The 22,183-nt window shown below is 51.5% G+C and overlaps 1 protein-coding gene and 1 non-coding gene across 4 annotated transcripts in view; both read right to left on the bottom strand.

Annotated features, from left to right (window-relative positions):
• SMARCC1 (SWI/SNF related BAF chromatin remodeling complex subunit C1) overlaps positions 1 to 22,183 on the bottom strand; it is a 30,022-nt gene that overhangs the window by 1,950 nt on the left and 5,889 nt on the right. Inside the window, exons 3-27 of one of the 3 annotated variants that reach the window (XM_073551184.1) lie at positions 21,996 to 22,081; positions 21,369 to 21,450; positions 19,769 to 19,861; positions 19,618 to 19,687; positions 17,315 to 17,384; positions 16,592 to 16,667; positions 16,385 to 16,510; positions 16,146 to 16,261; positions 15,419 to 15,543; positions 15,215 to 15,274; positions 14,776 to 14,813; positions 14,542 to 14,663; positions 14,393 to 14,464; positions 14,175 to 14,288; positions 13,929 to 14,082; positions 13,734 to 13,847; positions 13,596 to 13,655; positions 12,626 to 12,884; positions 11,870 to 12,031; positions 9,976 to 10,037; positions 9,054 to 9,174; positions 8,641 to 8,786; positions 8,250 to 8,384; positions 7,583 to 7,850; positions 24 to 191 (exon numbers count right to left, since the gene is read on the bottom strand). In XM_073551184.1, coding sequence (XP_073407285.1) covers positions 24 to 191; positions 7,583 to 7,850; positions 8,250 to 8,384; positions 8,641 to 8,786; positions 9,054 to 9,174; positions 9,976 to 10,037; positions 11,870 to 12,031; positions 12,626 to 12,884; positions 13,596 to 13,655; positions 13,734 to 13,847; positions 13,929 to 14,082; positions 14,175 to 14,288; positions 14,393 to 14,464; positions 14,542 to 14,663; positions 14,776 to 14,813; positions 15,215 to 15,274; positions 15,419 to 15,543; positions 16,146 to 16,261; positions 16,385 to 16,510; positions 16,592 to 16,667; positions 17,315 to 17,384; positions 19,618 to 19,687; positions 19,769 to 19,861; positions 21,369 to 21,450; positions 21,996 to 22,081 — 2,899 coding nt within the window. Of the gene's footprint in view, positions 1 to 23; positions 192 to 2,101; positions 2,126 to 7,553; positions 7,851 to 8,249; positions 8,385 to 8,640; positions 8,787 to 9,053; positions 9,175 to 9,975; positions 10,038 to 11,869; positions 12,032 to 12,625; positions 12,885 to 13,595; positions 13,656 to 13,733; positions 13,848 to 13,928; positions 14,083 to 14,174; positions 14,289 to 14,392; positions 14,465 to 14,541; positions 14,664 to 14,775; positions 14,814 to 15,214; positions 15,275 to 15,418; positions 15,544 to 16,145; positions 16,262 to 16,384; positions 16,511 to 16,591; positions 16,668 to 17,314; positions 17,385 to 19,617; positions 19,688 to 19,768; positions 19,862 to 21,368; positions 21,451 to 21,995; positions 22,082 to 22,183 lie in introns of those variants that run through there. The other 2 variants (XM_073551185.1, XM_073551186.1) reach the window with 2 other exon arrangements.
• Positions 20,908 to 21,040, bottom strand: LOC141054078 (small nucleolar RNA SNORA5). The gene has a single exon (XR_012221350.1). It is a non-coding gene; the product is annotated as a small nucleolar RNA SNORA5 (small nucleolar RNA).

Here is a 22,183-nt window from a genome sequence, read left to right as displayed (position 1 = left end):
GGTATGGCGGGTTAACAGCTTACACATGCCATTTGGAGCCATAGGAGGCCGTGGTCCCATCATGCCGCTTGGCATCGGGGGAATTGCTGACTGAGGTGGGGGGTGCGGAGGTCCGGCTGGATGCATGTTCGGCATTATTCGCCCAGATATGGGTGGTCCTGATATCAGAGAGCTTGGTCCAGGCATCTGAGCTGCAGGAGATACAAGAGGAGACAAGATTAGAGACGTGGATCAGGGTAAGGCGGAGGCCGACGGTCACAAACCATCACTCCCATCATCTCCGGGCACAGGACGAACCCAGGAAACAATGGGGAAAGAGTCTAAAAACTCCCAGCAGGCGAGACCCCCTAATAGTCCATGTGTCTGACAAGCTGATGCTTAGGACAAGAAACCTGAGGGCACTATATACACACACACATACATAATATATATATATATAATGGGACTAAACAAGCACACACTATAATCAAACCATGAAAAAAAAAAAAAGCAGCTTGTAAATGGTGCTTCACCATAGTAAGGAAATCTGCTTTATTAGATACAAGGACAGATCTAGACCGACAATAAAAACATCTAAAAGGCCAACTATGAAAACCTAGGTACGTCCACGTGGGGGTCAATGCCTCATATTGTGCCCACGAGGGGGGGGTCAATGCCTCATACTGTGCCCACGAGGGGGGGGTCAATGCCTCATACTGTGCCCACGAGGGGGGGTCAATGCCTCATACTGTGCCCACGAGGGGGGGTCAATGCCTCATACTGTGCCCCCGAGGGGGTCAATGCCTCATACTGTGCCCCCGAGGGGGGTCAAAGCCTCATACTGTGCCCCCGAGGGGGGTCAAAGCCTCATACTGTGCCCCCGAGGGGGGTCAAAGCCTCATACTGTGCCCCCGAGGGGGGTCAAAGCCTCATACTGTGCCCCCGAGGGGGGTCAATGCCTCATACTGTGCCCCCGAGGGGGTCAATAGACAAGAAGCCACTAATACCAAATGTAAGGCCATATAAAAAAGCCAATATCCGCAATATCTGGATTATTTACAAATAGAAAATAATGAATGAAATGTATCACTGATCAATATATAAACAACTAGAACATGTAATAAAAATCTCATTCTTGTAGGAAAATAATCATCCAAGAAATGCAGCGAATGTGGAGCAATGTTATAAAGGAAATGACCTAATAAACGCGGAGAGTTAAGGAAACGATCAGACAAATCCCAGGGGCAAGGTGTGACGGAGGAGAAAAAGCCACCGACGTGTATCGCCACCCGAGCTATGGCTTCCTCAGGGGTAGAAGTGACTTTGTACATATTTCATAGCAGCCGGAGCTCTGGGATTTCTCTGATCATTTCCTTACTCTCTGCTGTGACGGATCACTCAGGGGAAGGGGTGTGCTGACTTCACTCACCTCTGCAGAGGGGAGAGAAGGACCCAGCAGGGATCAGCTCTCCAGCGCCACCACTTTCCCGGGGTCAGTCAGGGAGTTGCGCTAAGGGCAAATAAACCCTGGAGAGGCTTCCCTTATAGGTACAAGTTATTGATGAGCTCCCAGTGAGGGGGGATATACAGCTTAGGAAAAATTAAGAGCCCACTGCACAGTTGTATAAGAATCAGCTTCTTTCCATGTCTGACAGCCATTCCATTCCAGTGTCAGCTGAATTCCAACCGGAGTCCACCTCATTCTACTTAATGTGCTTCTGATTAGGTGATCACCTGAACCAAATCTTATTTAATGAAGGAAAGTATAAAAACCCTGCTGTGGTGTCCACAATCCTCCTGCAATAGGACAAGCTGGATGGCAAAACAAGTGCTAGTAATATCCCAAAAGTAATAGGAATGAAAAAAATAACTTTGAACCATGCCAAAGGAGTTGAAAAGAAAAGTATTGAGTGAGGCAAAGAAGGGCTCAATTCTGGCGTTACTAGCAGAGGGATACAGAGAGCGTCATGTTGCCTCCATCCTTAAAATTTCTAAGTCGGCAGTCCATTACAACAATGTCAAGCAGCAGACATTGGGGACAACAAAGCTACAGACTTGCAGAGGGCGAAAACGACTCTCCACTGACCGGCATGACCGTCATCTTATTCGAATCTCACTCAGCAACCGCAGAATGACATCAAGTGACCTACAAAAGAAATGGCAGCTGGGGTGAAGTGCACAGCAAGAACAGTCCGTAACAGGCTCCTAGAGGCAGGGCTCAAGTCATGTAAAGCTAGAAAAAAGCCTTTCATCAATGAGAAGCAAAGGAGAGCCAGGCTGAAGTTTACCAAACACCATAAGGATTGGACCCTAGAGGACCGGAGTAAGGTAATCTTCTCTGATGAGTCTAATTTTCAGCTTTGCCCAACACCTGGTCGTCTAAGGGTTAGACGGAGACCTGGAGAGGCGTACAAGCCACAGTGTCTTGCACCCAGTGTGATATTTGGTGGAGGATCGGTGATGATCTGGGGATGCTTCAGCAAGGCTGGAATTGGGCAGGTTAATCTTTGTGAAGGACGTATGAATCAAGCCACATACAAGGTTATCCTGGAAAAACAGCGGATTCCTTCTGCTCAGGCAATGTTCCCCAACTCTGAGGACAATGCGCCATGCCACACAGCTAGGTCAGTCAATGTGTGGATGAAGGACCACCACATCCAATCCCTGTCATGGCCGCCCAATCTCCAGCCCTGAACCCCACTGAGAACCTCTGGAATGTAATCAAGATGAAGATGGAGAGTCACAAGCCATCAGACAAAGAAGAACTGCTGACATGTGTGTCCCAGGAGCGGCATAAGGTCACCCAAAAGCCGTGTGAGAGACTGGAGGAAAGCAGCCAAGACGCGGGAAAGCTGGGATTAACAATCATGGAGATCCCACAGAATATTGATTTCTGAACTCTTCCTGAGGTAAAACATTAGTATTGTTGTTTGTACATGATTATGAACTTGTTTTCTTAGCATTATTATTATTTGAGGTCTGCATTTTTTTGTTCTTTTGACCATTTCTCATCTTCTAAAAATAAATACAAAATTTATTGCTTGGAAATTCGGAGACATGTTGTCAGAAGTTTATAGAATAAAAGAGCAATTTACATTTCACTCAAAAATATAAAGAGGAAAATCAGACAATATGAACATTTTGCAGTGGTCTCTTAATTTTTGCCAGAGCTGTATAACACCAGTCCAGGCTGGGGATACAGTTGTGGCCAAAAGTATTGACACCCCTGAAATTCTGTCAGATAATACTCAGTTTCTTCCTGAAAATGATTGCAAACACAAATTCTTTGTTATTATTATCTTCATTTAATTTGTCTTAAATGAAAAAACACAAAAAGAATTGTCCTAAAGCCAAATTGGATATAATTCCACACCAAACATAAAAAAGAGGGTGGACAAAAGTATTGGCACTGTTCGAAAAATCATGTGATGCTTCTTTAATTTGTGTAATTAACAGCACCTGTAACTTACCTGTGGCACCTAACAGGTGTTGGCAATAACTAAATCACACTTGCAGCCAGTTGACATGGATTAAAGTTGACTCAACCTCTGTCCTGTGTCCTTGTGTGTACCACATTGAGCATGGAGAAAAGAAAGAAGACCAAAGAACTGTCTGAGGACTTGAGAAACCAAATTGTGAGGAAGCATGAGCAATCTCAAGGCTACAAGTCCATCTCCAAAGACCAGAATGTTCCTGTGTCTACCGTGCGCAGTAGGGTGACCGCAAAAAATCGATGTCGGAATTTTGTCCGTCTGGACCCCACAAAACGATTCCCCTTTCCAGATATTGAGATAGCCAAAATTTGAGCTCGATCAAACGACGTTAACCCGTGCCGCTCGTCGCTCAAAGTTTGAAAAAATCCAAATTGAGGTATTTTACAATTTAGGTATTTTGCATAGTCTGTTAGGCTATAAAGAATGTGACAACAACATTGCAGAAATAGCCCTGACCAAATTTTCGAACCATTTGTGGTATTTGAATGCAGAGTTGGTGGGATTATCGTTTTTTGATCAATGAAAGTTGTTAATGGCTAATAAATTGTTCAGTAGCACAGATGAACCATCAGAGCACGCTAGGGTTGTAAATCCAAAAGTTAGGAAAGAAAAATTAAAAGAGGTAGGAAGTAACCGACTTTAACGACCTTCTGACAAAAGATGAAGAACAAAAGCAATATGTCCTGCAAGTTGTAAGCAAATGCCGAGCATTATATTCTGACGTTTCAAAAACTACTTTAACAAAAGCTCTAGAATAGATTAGATAACTATGTAAAATTATCAACTCATGTAGGTTAGCGTGCTCTGATGGTTCATCTGTGCTACTGAGCAATTTATTAGCCATTAACAACTTTTCATTGTCTGTAATGGTGGGATCAAAAAACGATAATCCCACCAACTCTGCACCAACTCACCTAAATCTTAAAATACCTCAATTTGGATTTTTTCAAACTTTGAGCGACGAGCGGCACGGGTTAACGTCGTTTGATCGAGCTCAAATTTTAGCGCTCTCAATATCTGGAAAGGGGAATAGTTTTGTGGGGTCCAGACGAAGATTCTGACGTTTTTTTCCCCCCCATTAGAGATCTGGTCACCCTAGTGCGCAGTGTTATCAAGAAGTGTAAAGCCCATGGCACTGTGGCTAACCTCCCTAGATGTGGACGGAAAAGAAAAATTGACAAGAGATTTCAACGCAAGATTGTGCGGATGTTGGATAAAGAACCTCGACTAACATCCAAACAAGTTCAAGCTGCCCTGCAGTCCGAGGGTACAACAGTGTCAACCCGTACTATCCGTCGGCGTCTGAATGAAAAGGGACTGTATGGTAGGAGACCCAGGAAGACCCCACTTCTTACCCCGAGACATAAAAAAGCCAGGCTGGAGTTTGCCAAAACTTACCTGAAAAAGCCTAAAACGTTTTGGAAGAATGCTCTCTGGTCAGATGAGACAAAAGTAGAGCTTTTTGGGCAAAGGCATCAACATAGAGTTTACAGGAGAAAAAAAGAGGCATTCAAAGAAAAGAACACGGTCCCTACAGTCAAACATGGCAGAGGTTCCCTGATGTTTTGGGGTTGCTTTGCTGCCTCTGGCACTGGACTGCTTGACCGTGTGCATGGCATTATGAAGTCTGAAGACTACCAACAAATTTTGCAGCATAATATAGGGCCCAGTGTGAGAAAGCTGGGTCTCCCTCAGAGGTCATGGGTCTTCCAGCAGGACAATGACCCAAAACACACTTCAAAAAGCACTAGAAAATGGTTTGAGAGAAAGCACTGGAGACTTCTAAGGTGTCCAGCAATGAGTCCAGACCTGAATCCCATAGAACACCTGTGGAGAGATCTAAAAATGGCAGTTTGGAGAAGGCACCCTTCAAATATCAGGGACCTGGAGCAGTTTGCCAAAGAAGATTGGTCTAAAATTCCAGCAGAGCATTGTAAGAAACTCATTGATGGTTACCGGAAGCGGTTGGTCGCAGTTATTTTGGCTAAAGGTTGTGCAACCAAGTATTAGGGTGCCAATACTTTTGTCTGGCCCATTTTTGGAGTTTTGTGTGAAATGATCAATGTTTTTCTTTTTGCTTCATTCCCTTTTGTGTTTTTTTCATTTAAGACAAATTAAATGAAGATAATAATACCAAAGAATTTATTTTGACAATCATTTTCAGGAAGAAACTGAGTATTATCTGACAGAATTGCAGGGGTGTCAATACTTTTGGGCACAACTGTACATATATAAACCTCCCGGCCGCCACTGTCAGGGCTCCTCACTAAGGCTAGTTTCACACTAGCGTTTCCTGGAGCTTCGTCGGGCTGCGCACAGCCGCCGCTAAGCTCCGCCCCCTGCAGCGACTCTTCCAGTCAGTTCCGCCTATGGGCACATGACGCTGCATGCGACCAGCGTACCCTATCTTTAGCATTGGGTACACAGGCCGTGCGCAGGTATGCGTTTGCCAGCGCATGTGTCCCTTTGACGGTGCGCCGACCTGCGCCAAACGCACCCTATTGCATTTTGGTACGATCGGCGCACCGTCAAAAGGACGCATGCGCTGGCAAACACATACCTGCACACGGCCTGCTTTCCCAATGCTAAAGAAAGGGTACGCATGCCGTGTCTTGTGCCCATAGGCGGAGCTGACCGGAGGAGGCGTGGCAGGGGTGGAGCTTAGCTGCGGCCGTGCGCAGCTCGACGCAGCTCCAGGAAACGCTAGTGTGAAACTAGTCTACCAGTACGGTATGCTGCCACCAGTTCCTCCTTCGCTATAAGCCCCGTCAGGAACAGACCCCGGGGCAGAAAAACTGAGATCAAAATGAGGAGCTGCCTATTATCCACCTTCGCTGCTCCCTCCCATACGCTACGCCAACCCCTGGGCGGTGCAACTGCTCTCCTCCCATATGTGAGTGCATGATTTTCTGGCCAGAATCGTGAATGTTCATAATTTTACACCCAAAGCTCCAAATACGATGGCGGCACCACTAGGTTCTGCTGGATTTTATCTGTGCAGGGAGACCAAATACGGCTACTGTATTTAATTTCTGGTAGCTAGGCTTTATAGCTCAGTAACGTAGAGTTCTAGAGGTGGCTGCATAGTATAGGCTTGTGAGCAAAGGAATGCAGATTCCAATTATGTGCTCGGCTAGGCTCAGAGACATTGCATTCTTTTATGTTTAGTCATTTTCTAGACTCAATATCTCAGAGCCTTGGGCTGCTGAACCTGGAATCTGCGTTGCTAAGATGTCTGCGTGTCAGCCAGAGGGTAACATCGGAAGCCATTGGGCTGGTAACTGCACAACAGATCACACCCCTGTGATAATTGCAGGACTTGATGCTGGGGACACAGGCTCTAAGCATTACTGCCCCCTAGAAAGAGTTTCAAAGGCCTGGTTGCTTGAGGTAATTAAACAAAAACATTGGTCTGCTCTGTCCAAGAACCTTTGCTGGTTAATGAGGTCCCAATGTTTGAGTTGTATTTGACTTCCATTTGGACCTGGGGGGGAATGCAAAGGGTGGGGGCTGAGTTTGGAGCAAGTATTTTTAGGCCAGACTGTATTTGATAGAGAACTCCATCAGATATCAAAATGATATCAATTAGATATAATTTCCCCATATCTCACATCTGCGTTTATTAGATCATATGCTTTATAGCATTGCTCCACATTTGCTGCATTTCTTTGATTATTATTTTCCTACAAGGGTGAGACTTTTGGTCATTTCTTACTGACCAGAATTACATTTGTAAATAACTCCGATATTGCGGATATTGGATTTTGCTATACAGTGTTACATTTGGTATAAGGGGTTTCTTCCGGGCACACGATGAGGCGTTGGGATCTAGATTTTCTGTGTTGCCTTTTGGTTTTTAGATGCTTTTATTGTCAGTCTACATTTGTCATTGTATCTAATAAAGCATTTCCTTATTTCGGTGATCACACCGTTTCCATACTTCTTTTTTACAATTTGGTGCCTAATCGTCCCCCCTTGTCACTAAATATTTCACAATCTAAGAACAAAAAAATGTGAAAAGCCGAGGATGATGTGTGCACCGTGCGAGACCCTCCTCTTAGGTCACACAATCAAACTTACCCCTCCCCGCATATGCCCAGAATACATGCCTGTCTGTGGCGGGTGGGCAGGGGGCATCTGGTGGTGTAGACCGTATGGAGGGGGCTGTGTTGGCGGCTGCTGTTGGTGACCCATCATTCCAGAGTGTGTGGGGGGTTGTATGTGGCCCATTCCTGCACTGGTGGGCCCGGCGGGGTGCTGCGCGTTCTGTCCGTGCTGCTGCTCCATCTGCTGTCGTGCCCTCATCTCCGCGTACTTCAGCTGCTCCATATGGAAGTTCTGGCGCTCGTTGAGGAGTTGCTGACGCTGCTGCTCCAGCTGAAATCAGAGATGTCCATCAGGATCCACCATCCCCATAGGGGTCATCATGTGAGGAGCTGCAGCTGCATCCCCCTCCTGCCATTTACTTTAAGATGTGCAGCCCATCTCAGATTGGGGAGGGGAATTATTAACCACAATTTCAGTGTTCAGATAGCTGGTGTGAGCAGTGATGCGAGACAGCGGAGATTGGGGGGGGCTGGGGATAGTCAGGACTAATCAGATGCAAGACATGACAGATATCAGGAGTCCGGGAGGAGAAAGTGCCGGGGGCCAGAAATACAAAGCAGAGGTAACGCAGGGCGACACGTGAGGAGGGGGCCGCAGAGCCTCGCACAGAGCGGGAAGAGGTCACATAAACGGCATCAGTCACAGGCATCCCCTCCGTAGACCACTCACCGCTTCCTTTTCCCGATCCATTATGGTCTCCAGTTCCTCAAAATGACGCAGTTTGATCTCCAGTTTCTTCATCTGCGTCTCCACCAGCAGCGCCACCAGCGACTTGATTTTACGTTCCTCCACCGCAGCCAGGTGCTGAAATGAGGGGGAACGAACAGATTACTACAGAGGACAAGCAGGCGGCAGATGTCAAGCTTCACTGTCCTCCTCTGGGGTCCGAGAGACGTGTCGGGGGCAGGCAGAGCGAGATACAGGAAAGTGAACAGATCAGGGTCAGGCCTTCTGCACTATGTCTGAGGACGGCGACATTTAAGGCATCTATAAGATCCATTAGTCAGGTCTACGCCATCGGTGTCTGCAAGATAATGGAGGAGTCAGTCAGGGGCTGTACCTTAGCTTTGGTGGCCGCAGAGGCCAGAGCAGCAGCAGCAGCCATTGCTACATTGCTCTCATTCATATCGTTCTCCATCTTCTTCTTGGCGGGGTCGGGATCTTTTGTAGAGTCGGCATTCTCCTTTGTTTCTTCAGAATCTTCTTCTACATAGAGGGAGAGACAAACTTAACAATCCTCATGTCTTCCCAAGATGCCCCGGGCTGAGGCCTCACCCCCCCACCCAATCCCGCCCCTGGGCCCACAAGCAGCCCCACCGGCAAGGGCCCACAAGACGCCCACCCTCCCCAAGCTCACAAGTAGACAACCCCCCCCCCCCCCCGAGCCCACAAGGTGCACTCCCACCCCCCCACCCCACAAGATACACTTCCCCAGGCCCGAGCCCACGAGCCGTGCAGCAGACTGCGCCTCACCGGTCGTCTTCTCCTCTGGACCTGCCTCGCTCTCCTCCTCTTCCTCCAGTTTCTTCTCTGCCGATGACTCCGGCTTCTCACACGACTCCGTTTCACTTTCCTTCTCGCTCTTAACTTCGCTCTGAAATAATTCACAAAGTTGTCAGAGGCTGTCGGGGGTCGGGGTTCAGCACTATTCATAAGTGCCCCCCCCACTCCTGTTACATAGTAACAGCAAGACCAAAAAAAGACATTTGTCCATCCAGTTCAGCCTATATTCCGCCAGAATAAATCCCCAGATCTACGTCCTTCTAAAGAACCTAATCACTGTAAGATACAATATTGTTATGCTCCAGGCAGACATCCAGGCCTCTCTTGAACCCTTCGACTGAGTTCTCCATCACCTCCTCCTCAGGCAGGGAATTCCAGACTCTCACTGCCCTAACAGTAAAGAATCCTCTTCTATGTTGGTGGAGAAACCTTCTCTCCTCCAGATGCAGAGAACGCCGACTTGTGACCATCACCTTCCTTGGTATTCCATAGTTTACGCCTGGTCGTATTTGGGGTCTCATACCAAGTGTCACTCATCAGATGGGAAAAGAAAGTCAGGAGGAGACAAAAAGTGAATCAGAAGGGGATGGACAGACCCAGGCCGGCCTCCAGGACTAGACCCCAACTGTTATAATGAGGATCGATGCTGAGGACCCCAATCGATTCATCAGCTGCGCTCCGTGCTGGCAGATGGCTAGCAGTCGTGGAAACATCCAGCCGACAATGAGATTAGCTGATCGGTTGGAGCCAGTTGCCGGACCCCACTGATCCGATATTGATAGTCGAGGTCATCAATATAAAAGTGGCCGAGCCACCACCCTTCTGCCCAGAACCCCCCCAATCAATAATTGCAATCACCCACATGTTATTTGGAGGGCAGAGGACCACTTACCTTCTCTGTCTGAGGGGCTTCAGAGGTCTCGGTTTCCATCTTCTCTTCCTCTGTAGTTTCACCTTTGGTGAAAGTTATTTTGGGTTAATAAACTGCTCCATAAACGAATGTGCCCGGTCTTTACAGAGTGTGTATATTAATCTCTGGAGCCGGCACGTGCACGCTCTCAGACTGCAAAGATACAACAGACAGAAGCCAGCACGTGCACGCTCTCAGACTGCAGAGGTGCAACAGACTGGAGCCGGCACGTGCACGCTCTCACACTGCAGAGATACAACAGACTCGAGCCAGCACGTGCATGCTCTCAAGACAGCAGAGGTGCAACAGACTGGAGCCGGCACGTGCATGCTCTCACACTGCAGAGATACAACAGACTCGAGCCAGCACGTGCACGCTCTCAAGACAGCAGAGGTGCAACAGACTGGAGCCGGCACGTGCACGCTCTCAAGACGGCAGAGGTGCAACAGACTGGAGCCGGCACGTGCACGCTCTCAAGACGGCAGAGGTGCAACAGACTGGAGCCGGCACGTGCACGCTCTCAAGACGGCAGAGGTGCAACAGACTGGAGCCGGCACGTGCACGCTCTCAAGACGGCAGAGGTGCAACAGACTGGAGCCGGCACGTGCACGCTCTCAAGACGGCAGAGGTGCAACAGACTGGAGCCGGCACGTGCACGCTCTCAAGACGGCAGAGGTGCAACAGACTGGAGCCGGCACGTGCACGCTCTCAAGACGGCAGAGGTGCAACAGACTGGAGCCGGCACGTGCACGCTCTCAAGACGGCAGAGGTGCAACAGACTGGAGCAGGCACGTGCACGCTCTCAAGACAGCAGAGGTGCAACAGACTGGAGCCGGCACGTGCACGCTCTCAAGACAGCAGAGGTGCAACAGACTGGAGCCGGCACGTGCACGCTCTCAAGACAGCAGAGGTGCAACAGACTGGAGCCGGCACGTGCACGCTCTCAGACTGCAGAGATACAACAGACTGGAGCCGGCACGTGCACGCTCTCAGACTGCAGAGGTGCAACAGACTGGAGCCGGAAGGTGCACGCTCTCAAGACAGCAGAGGTGCAACAGACTGGAGCCGGCACGTGCACGCTCTCAAGACAGCAGAGGTGCAACAGACTGGAGCCGGAAGGTGCACGCTCTCAAGACAGCAGAGGTGCAACAGACTGGAGCCGGAACGTGCACGCTCTCAAGACAGCAGAGGTGCAACAGACTGGAGCCGGAACGTGCACGCTCTCAAGACAGCAGAGGTGCAACAGACTGGAGACGGAAGGTGCACGCTCTCAAGACAGCAGAGGTGCAACAGACTGGAGCCGGCACATGCACGCTCTCAAGACAGCAGAGGTGCAACAGACTGGAGCCGGCACGTGCACGCTCTCAGACGGCAGAGATACAACAGACTGGAGCCGGCACGTGCATGCTCTCAGACTGCAGAGATACAACAGACTGGAGCCGGAACGTGCACGCTCTCAGACAGCAGAGGTGCAACAGACTGGAGCCGGAACGTGCACGCTCTCAGACTGCAGAGATACAACAGACTGGAGCCAACCAGGAGCAAGTAACGCAGTAATGTGAAATTACAGAAATGATCCTAAAGTGAATATTTAACTATAGCAGGATCAAGTGATCTACAGCAGGATCTAGTGATGCATCAGATAGCAGCCACAAGGCGGCAGCAGTACTGAGCACAAGTCAAGCTTGGAGTAATATTCCCATCATGGATGCCAACACTTTATGCAATTAAGCTGGGTTTTCTGGCCATGCCCACTTGCACCACAGCAAGGACGTGACGCGGTCAGTGCCAATCACCTCCTGATGTGACAGCGAGTGATGCCGGACGACCCCTTTAAGTTGATGGATCAGTACTCGGTGCAGGTGGCTGAACTCACCGGGTTTCTCTGGTTCGTCTGGGCCGGTTCCTGCTATACAGCTGCTCTCCAGCCCATAGGTAGGATCCACTTTACCCAGGGCCTTGGCTGCTTCTTGAACCTTCTTGATGTGCGCCTCCACCAGCTCCAGGGGAACCTCTTCACGCACCCGGGAGAATTCCTCTGAGATGAGAACACAGAACGTGGAAAATGTGGTGTGAACAGGGTTGTACCACAATCGCATACAAGATTTCTCCCGCGCATCCCCTCTACTCTGGAACTCTCTACCACAACAAATTAGACTCTCGCCTACCATGGAAACCTTCAAAAAGAGCCTGAAGACCGACCTCTTCCGACAAGCCTACAACCTGCAGTAACCACCGATCCACCAAACCGCTGCACGACCAGCTCTACCCTCACCTACTGTATTATCACCCATCCCTTGTAGATTGTGAGCCCTCGCGGGCAGGGTCCTCTCTCCTCCTGGACCAGTCGTGACTTGTATCGTTTAAGATTGCTGTACTTGTATGTATTATGTACACCCCTCCTCACATGTAAAGCGCCATGGAATAAATGGCGCTATAATAATAATAATAATCCCGATTATTAAATTATGTCCTTCCCCAACGTATCACCGGTGCAAGGATCGTTACAGTGTGTCAGAACCCAGCAGCCAATAATCATTTCTCTGACAGCAAGCAGATATCTTGGAAAGGCCTTAACGCTTTCCACCTTTTGTTTTCTAACCCGTAACACAAAGCCTGCATCAATAATTACCTAAGGCGGCTTTGGCGGCTGCTGCCGCAACTCTGGGGTCCACCACCGAGGCCAGGAAGGCAACTGTGCTCATAACTGGGTTACCAGACTGGCTGAAAGGTACGGGCTGATAGGCCAGAGGTCCGAGGGAAGCGTCCGAGTTCTCGAGGTAAGGGTCCTCGATGGGAAGTCTGAGGAAGTGAAGGATGCATTCGTCCTGAGTGCGGCTTCCCACGTGCTCCGACACCTTGTTCCAGTCATCTTTGTACATTTCCAGAGCCTGAGAAAAGTGATAGGAAAGAGCGTCAGCCCCAACGTGTCTGGACCCAATGCACACAAGCCCAGACGTGGCCGCCACAAGGCCAGACGTGGCTGCCAAGCAGGGCCTGCGTTAGGGGCAGGCAGACCAGGCAGTCGCCTAGGATCCCCAGCCAGTGGCATACCGCTAACAGTGGCACACCAGGCTGCCGCTATGTGGCCCATAAGAGCGGCCCAGCGCTGCTCCTCACCCCCCGTATTCAACTTACCAGCATCATAGGTGTCGATACATTTGAAATCAGTGATGAAAGAGAGAACATCAGATGATGATTCCTCTAACATCACTACCTCTCTACCTCAGCGTGTGCAAGCAGTGGAGCTGATGGAGGAGAGCTAAGGGTGTGTGTAATTGTACTCTATGTGGGGGGCTGCATTATACTGTGTGCAGGAGCTGCATTATACTGTGTGTGTGGGGCTCCTCCATTATATTCTGAAGAGGGAGGACCACGGGGAATGTATTATACTATATCAAGGACTATCTGACCCCATCATTCTTCCTCAGCCGGTGTAGAGAAACTCAGGAAAAAGCGAACAACTTCAATATTGTCGATCGCTTGTTTGATGGCCTGAACTTGGCGCATGTAAATACAACAGAAATGTTTCTGGGTGATGGTGCAATATGTGAGCACTCAGGGCCCCACTTTGTCTAAAACCAGGCCTGCCCGCCACTCACCTCTAAGAGAAGCAGAGTCTCTTGCTCCGTCCACTCCCTCCCAGCGCTGGCAGATTTGCTCTGTGCGTGAAGAAACCTCATGAGTCGCCTTTATTAGAAGCCACAAATTCCTACCACAGCCATAACCCCCAGCCCGACCTTTGCCAGCGTCTTCTTGGAGTAAACGTCCGTTCTGAGGCCGAAGTTCTGCAGGTCGCTCGGCTTGTCTTTGTTTTTCTCCGGGAAGTTTAACATTTGCTGAGCAGCCGGCACCTGGAGGTACGAGACACGAAATCATCACTGCGCCCCGACGGTCACCCCTGACCATGGTGGTCTTAAGAAAGTGCACCATACCTGTGGGGTCCTCATGTGGAGAGGCACCAGACCAGATGGAGTATCTGCCAGCACGTTAAAATGGGGTGTCGGGGGCGGTCCCATGGCCATTGGCCGGGACTCTGCATCCACCTGGTAATTCACAAGCCCCCACTGCTCCAGAAAGGCATGCACCCTGCAGAGGGGAGAAACAAGCGACCATTGTAGTTCTAACACCACCACTTTAATCCAAACTACCTTCCACATCCCACAGGAGCCACGTCTCACCTCATGACAGCACAGACATCTCCGGTCAGGTTCCTCCGACACGCGGTGCTGGTCAGATACTCCTGAGGGTTCAGTCTGTACGTGTCTATGATGAAATTGCGGTACGCCAGGTATCTATAGAAAGAAAAGTCAATGTCCGCCTCACGCATCAGTTCTGCACCCAATACCCACAGCCGATCACTGCAGCCATCTTTACCATCGGGCCCCCTGACACTTACATCTCTGGGGTCTTGGATTTGTTTTTCCCATTGAAGAATTCTGGGAGAGCCCGACGCTCGATGACGTGAATACTGCAAGAGATGAGATGCTCATTACCTCCGAGCACGATGGGTTAAACAATGGTTCCTTGCGTCACCCCGATCCTCACCTGTTGTAGTCGAACCACGCAGCGTAGCTGGGAATGATGATGTGGTTCGTCTGCTCCGTCACGTTGTCTTCCCCATTGTCCATCATCCGGCTCTGATCTCCTCGACTGGGATCTTCATCTTCCTAAAAGCAAAGCAAAACTCCTCAATCACCAGGACCAGAAACTTTATTAGATGATCCCATCACAGCTTGGATCATGAGACAGGACCACGGTCTATAGGTGGTGTCCACTCACCTTGCCGCTTGCAGTCACCGCTTCCTCCTCCTGCTCATCTGCCAAAAACAAAGTCATTTACCCAACTGTGAATGTGAGAGAGAGAATGTGTTATAATGCAGAGACTGAGCCGAGCTGCTATGGATGGCTCAGAAGAGTCAGAAGGACTAGACTGTCAACTGCCAGAGGGGGAAGGAGACTCCACAGCTAATCTGCAGGATCTCTGCTCCTCTCCTGATGAGCAGGCAGAAAGCTATAATACTAGACAGATATACAGAGACGGTGCAGTGAGGAGGTGTCCGAGCAAATGCGACCACCATCTGATGGACGGGCACACTGCGGTACACTGAAGACCAGGTGGCGCTGCACTATGTGAGGAAACATCAGAACTCTGCACCGAATGAAGGAAAACTGAAAAATAACCATCAGGCCACGGTGTGCTCCTGTGCCAAAGACTTACCCAAGTCAGCCACTACTCCTCCCTTGACAGGTGTGTGCTCGCTGTCCTTCTTTGGATTTACTAGACAGAAAAAAAAATAAAAAAAAATGAGGTGCCAGCCAGCAGGGGAAGGCGGCGCCAGCCAGCAGGGGAAGGCAGCGCCAGCCAGCAGGGGAAGGCAGCGCCAGCCAGCAGCCACATCAACTAGTAGGGATGTAAACTCACCATTTTTGGGGAGGATGACCTCCTCCATGTTGGGCACTGGTGTGGGGTCCTCCATGTCTTTAGTCAGATCCTCCTGCTCGTCCTCTTCCTTCTGCCATCTCCGCTTGCCGTATAGTCCTCCTTGGCTAGAGATAAAGCAGAATTTATGATCAGGGGTTTTTTTTCCCCCCCATTTTCTCTCTTCAGCTTGGTCACGGACGGGAAGACATTGTAGGTGACCATCCGTGTAACAAGCACACAGCCGGAATCGCCAGAGACAGATCTTCACCTCCATTGTGTCCCTTTTAGTGATACCTTATTAGGCTGCCGAATGTAACGAGGTCTCGGCGTTTGCGGTCCCTGGAGGTTTACGTGCTGAGACTTATCACTTTTGCAGAGCTACCTGTTCTAACAGCTGGGCTTCTGCTACAATTACACCCAGTCTAGGTCGCTCTTCACTTCCAGACACAGAGGACGAGGCAAAAGCAGTGATGACTAGTACAGACGCACATAAAACAACCATTCGCCCGTTCTGGACACTTCTTAGTCCACTGTAATTTGATAATTGGTCCAAATCTATAAATCAGCGGATTGCGATCTCCGGGGTCTCGCACTGCCCATGACGTCATAGCGGTGATCCGTGCTCGGTGGCACATCTGGGAACATTAACTGGAATAATTCAGCTCAGGACTGCCCCCTGCTGTGGGAGTAGTAGTACATATCTGCGGGTCTCGCGCTGTCACCTTACCCCTTCTTTCCAGGCTTCTTGCGGGATTCTGAAGGCGTCTGCGGGGACGGCGAGCGTTTCCTCTTCTTGGGGGCACCCGCAGACTTCCGGTCTTTCCTCTCGGGGCTCCGCACGGCCTGAAATATTAGAGATGAAGCATATAAGCATACGAGCAGCTGACGGCCACATGGTTCACACACGTGATGGCAGCGTCAGGCGATCACTAAGCATGTAGGCACGTGGATCTGGTCACTCCGCACCTCGTCGCTCTTCAGGGAGATCCTCTGCCGGAAGCTGGTCACCTTCTTATTCTCGTCGACCTCGTAGTCCTCCTCGTTCATCCACTCGTTAAACACGTCCGTGTCCAGCAGCCATTTTGCATGAACCTAGAAGGATAGAAAGTCTGCGGATTAGCGGAGAAGCGTGCGCCCTCTGATCCGGACACGTGATTGCGCCGAGTCACTCACTTTCCAAGGCTTCTCAGCAATTGGCGGATCCTCGATATCCACATCCAGGTCTGAGACAGGAATCCAGGAATCGTAGCTGGACAAAAACACAGTCAGCAGTTGGGGGGGGCGTAGGGGGGTGAAAATTGTGGGGGGGTGAAAGGGGCGGAGGACGAGTGTGCGGGGGAGGGGTGGTGAAAGAGGCAGCAAGCACACGTGGGGGAAAAAGGCGACAAGGCCGCGCGGGAGTGTTGCGGGCGAGAGAATAGAGCGTGCGGTGGGGGGGGGGGTCGCGGGGGACGAGAACGAGCGGGGAGTGGGACAGTGAAAGAGGCGGCAAGCGAATGTGGGAGACGATGACGAGGCTGTGCAGGGGGGAGGCAGGAGACGAGAGCTTGAGAGGGGGGTGAAAGTTGCGGGGGACGAGAACGAGTGGGGGTGGTGAAAGTGGTGGAAAGCGCACGTGGGGAAAAGGGGACAGCGACGAGGCTGCGGGGGGGTTGTGGGCAAGAAGAGAGCGTGCGGGGGGATGGTTGTAGGCGAGAGACAATAGTGCGGGGGGTAAAGGTTGCGGGGAGACTAGAGCGAGCGGGGTGGTGAAAGAGGCAGCAAGTGCACGTGGAAGAAAGGGGACGGAGATGAAACCGCAGGGGTGGCTCGCTTTTGTGAATGGGACGGTGACGCCGCACAGGGGAGGAAAGGGGACGACAACAACCCATTCTTTTATGGGCCCAGCCTTCTCACCTGTCCGGGTGATAACCCCAATGCACGAGAACTTGTTTATCTTTCTTCACAAGGGGTCTCAGCCACTCCTCTGGGGAAAAAAAAATATATAGTAGGTTAGTGGTTATATGAGATTGTGGCAGAAAATGCCCAAATAGCCCAGCAGACCCTCCGTCCTAACATGTAAAGACTTCTGTCCTCAGATCGGTCAGACTGTAAAGGCCCCGTCACACTAAGCGACTCACCAGCGATCCCGACACCGATATGAAGGTGTCAGTATCGCTGGTAAGTTGCTATGTGATCGCTGGTGAGCTGTCACACAGACAGCTTCACCAGCGATCAGCACAGCGATGCCGAGCGCCCGGCATCGCTGGCTATCGCTGTAGAAAATAGTATCAAAATAAAAAATATAGTTATTCTCACCTTCCGACGTCCCGTTCAGCCATCCTGCCTCTCTCCACGCTCCGGTCCCAGTGATCCTTTGCACGAATGACCGCGAGATGTCACGGTCTCGAGGGATAACAAAGTCTCGCGGTCATTCGTGCAAAGGATCACTGGCACCGGAGCGTGGAGAGAGGCGGGATGGCTGAACGGGACATCGGAAGGTGAAAATAACTATATTTTTTTTAATTATTTTTTTACACCTGATCGCTGGTCTCCCGCTGTCACACACAGCGATGCGTGCTGGCCAGCGGGAGACCAGCGACCAAAGAAATGTCCAGAGGTTTCTTCCAGCGATCAGCGATACCGGCAGGGGGGCCGCTCGCTGATTGCTGTCACACACAGCGATCTCGCTGGTGAGATCGCTGTTACGTCACAAAAGTTGTGACTCAGCAGCGATCTCGCTACCGAGATCGCTTAGTGAGACGGGGCCTTTAGGCAAGTGGTTACTGCTCTCAGTACCTGGCATATGGGGGGGGTCCCCCCCTCCCCATGGCACACACGGGGGGGGGCCAACCCCTCTCCCCATGGCACACACGGGGGGGGGCCAACCCCTCTCCCCATGGCACACACGGGGGGGGGCCAACCCCTCTCCCCATGGCACACACGGGGGGGGCCAACCCCTCTCCCCATGGCACACACGGGGGGGGCCAACCCCTCTCCCCATGGCACACACGGGGGGGGGGCAACCCCTCTCCCCATGGCACACACGGGGGGGGGCCAACCCCTCTCCCCATGGCACACACGGGGGGGGGGGGCCAACCCCTCTCCCCATGGCACACACGGGGGGGGGGCCAACCCCTCTCCCCATGGCACACACGAGGGGGCCAACCCCTCTCTCCCCATGGCACACACGAGGGGGCCAACCCCTCTCTCCCCATGGCACACACGAGGGGGCCAACCCCTCTCTCCCCATGGCACACACGAGGGGGCCAACCCCTCTCTCCCCATGGCACACACGAGGGGGCCAACCCCTCTCTCCCCATGGCACACACGAGGGGGCCAACCCCTCTCTCCCCATGGCACACACGAGGGGGCCAACCCCTCTCTCCCCATGGCACACACGAGGGGGCCAACCCCTCTCTCCCCATGGCACACACGAGGGGGCCAACCCCTCTCTCCCCATGGCACACACGAGGGGGCCAACCCCTCTCCCCATGGCACACATGGGGGGGGGCCAACCCCTCTCCCCATGGCACACACGGGGGGGCCAACCCCTCTCCCCATGGCACACACGGGGGGGCCAACCCCTCTCCCCATGGCACACACGGGGGGGCCAACCCCTCTCCCCATGGCACACATGGGGGGGCCAACCCCTCTCCCCATGGCACACATGGGGGGGCCAACCCCTCTCCCCATGGCACACATGGGGGGGCCAACCCCTCTCCCCATGGCACACATGGGGGGGCCAACCCCTCTCCCCATGGCACACATGGGGGGGGGCAACCCCTCTCCCCATGGCACACATGGGGGGGGCCAACCCCTCTCCCCATGGCACACACGGGGGGGGCCAACCCCTCTCCCCATGGCACACACGGGGGGGCCAACCCCTCTCCCCATGGCACACATGGGGGGGGGCAACCCCTCTACCCATGGCACACATGGGGGGGCAACCTCTCTCCCCATGGCACACACGGGGGGGCCAACCCCTCTACCCATGGCACACAGGGGGGCCAACCCCTCTACCCATGGCACACAGGGGGGGGCAACCCCTCTCCCCATCGCACACAGGAGGGGCCAACCCCTCTCCCCATGGCACACACGCCCCCACTCTCTTCCCATGGCACATACATTTGCTGTATTCGGCTTCCTCTCCCCCCCCCCCCCCCCCACCAGAGCCCCCATACGATCTCTGCACCTGCAGGGGATGAGGTCTTTCTTACCGTCGTCCAGTGAGGTAGGAACGGGGTGTACATGGTGCGAGGCTTTTGTCTTCTCTTCCGTGATTGTACCCTAGAACAGAAAGAACGACTGATGAGCCTGTGTGTCACGTACTTAGCAGGGGCGGCCGCTTGTCGCCCCCACGGCGCTCACCTGGTGGCGCTTCACAATGTCTTTCAGTTTATTGCCGAGCTTCAGCTCTATTTCGGGGACGAGGTAGACGGTCGGTCGGCTCAGACAGTTGTTCTACAGGGAAGCAAAACGCAAGAAGGTAAAGAGCGGATAAAGAAAGTGAAGTCGCCACAACGGAGACGTCCAATAATCTGGCAATAATGGACCTGAGAGGAGGTGGTCACTGATCGTACATACAACCAGCCTGTGAGGGGGAACCCAGATCCGTTCCGGACTATCGCATGCAGAACAGGAGGGAAAGGACTAGTCCTGTACTCCGCGGCTCCCGCCGCACCATCAGACCACAGGGTACATGATATGACGGTTCCCCATTTTTTTTTGCGGCACAAGTTGTTCTTTTCCATGACACCATTCCTTGTTATGATATGAAGTACCAGAAATCAGGAGCAAAAGTTTTTGAATGCACCAAACAGCGATAAAGGAGCAAATCTACAATTGTTTTTTTTAATTTACAGTGTTCATTACATGGTAAAGGTTCCCAGCCATGAATCCAGGTCAGGATTAAGATGACACCAAACATGCAGCTCTATTTAGATGGTGAAAAAAAAATAAATACATTTCCGCTTGTGTCACCATTTTCCGAGACTCGTGACGTTTTTTACTCTTGGTCGGTGGGCTGTGCGAGGACCCCCAAGACAAGGTTTACATTGATGCCTCTCTGGGAGGATACAATGTTCTGATCGCCTCTTATGGCATTTTTTTCTCATTACGCCTTTTATCGGTCGGGTTAATTTGTTTTCAATAATATTTTGATTGATTGGACTTTCACGGACAAGGAGATACGATGTGTATTTTTTTTATTTCTTAAACTTTAATGGGGGAAATGGTGGAGATTCGAACTTCCATTTTTTTTTGTAACTTTTTTTTTTTCTAACTTTATTCTATAGCCCTGACAGGTCCTGAATCTGTGATCGTCTGTACTGTATAGCAAAAATCAGGTTCTCCTATCAACAACAGCCCTGGACTGAGTGTCAGAGGAGCATGACAGTCCCAGGGGTCTTCGGCAGAGCCCCAGCAGCACATCGGCACTTCACGGCCGCGCTGATGGGTGGTTAGATGTGTATGCGGGTGTATATGAAGCCTCGATATGTGAGGTCATCAAGTGTCTGCAGCACAATGTGCCCCCATGTTCCACTAGAGAGGATAGGGGGCTCCTGAGCTACAAGATCCTGTGGCAGCCCATTGGCCAGGAGTCACCACTGCACCGGTGGTCCTGAATTTGACCAAGCTGCGTATATTAACCCCATGAAGGAGGAGCGGTCAGCGGAGGGGTGCATGGTATACAGTTCAATTACATACAGCAGATGGCGGAGCTCTGTATCAGATGGGCCGATCTCCAAGACCCCATACTGTATGCCAGGGCTGGGGGCTCCCATGAGCAGAGACACTGACTGCACCCTCACATTGCAGAACAGCACAGCTCGCTCAGGTACTACACGCACATCAATGTCCAAGTGATTGGTGGGATCTCCGGCTACAGACCCTCACTGACGAGCCCTCGTCTCACATGGATGACACGTAAATGGATGTGACCAAGTGACAGTCAGAATAGCAGCCCCACCTGCATCAGAGTCTTCTCGATAGCCATGAACATCTCCACATTGCGATCCATCCGCGATGGATTCTGCAAATCGAATCTCCTCCTGTGGGAAAAAGAAAAGGAAAATCAGAGATCACTGAAATCCAGAGCAGGGTCTGCCAGGGACTTGTGCCACCAATGTCAGATGGATGGGGGTCCGACACCTGGCACCTCACCCATCAGCTGTTTATCTCTGCCAAAGAGGGAGGTGTAAACAGTGTACAGAGCTCAGACAGTGCAGCGCCGCACACCGTGCTGTGGCCATTCTCAGGACTGCAGCGCAGATCCCACGCACTTCAATATGAGAAGAGCTGTAGTACCGAGAACGACCACCACTCCGGCACGGAGCTGTGCTCCCCTGCTCTGTACACGTCCACTTCTGGCCACCAGGGGTCTTACAATCAGGTGATCGGGGGTGCCGGATGACCCATCTTTTAACCCCTTTAACGCTTTAGAAGGGATATTCCCAGTTGTAGACATCCACGGTATATGCTCAGTTCACACCATCACCTCCAGGACTTGGGCACTATAGGGACAGGATGGTTGAGAGGTGCGGGGTACGACGAGTGACATTTTATAACCCCTATATGGCGGCTTTTTAGCTCTTACCCTCCTTGGTCGCTTCGGTGCTTGTACGCAGCTCCCAGTATGTGACACAGGGCACCGCCAGCTTTAAAGTCCAAGAAGCATTTAATCTGCAAAATGCACAACACAGAATTACAAGATAAAGCTCAGGAGACCCTCAAAGCCAAAGACAGGGTGACCCGCTGTCCGAGTCCAGCTGTGAATCCACCACT

This window comes from Dendrobates tinctorius, unplaced genomic scaffold (assembly GCF_039654945.1).
Source record: "Dendrobates tinctorius isolate UK_male_01 unplaced genomic scaffold, ASM3965494v1 ptg000173l, whole genome shotgun sequence".
NCBI lineage: Eukaryota > Metazoa > Chordata > Amphibia > Anura > Dendrobatidae > Dendrobates > Dendrobates tinctorius.
The sequence above is the reverse complement of the archived record's forward strand: the minus strand, read 5'-3'. Positions and strand labels throughout refer to the sequence as shown.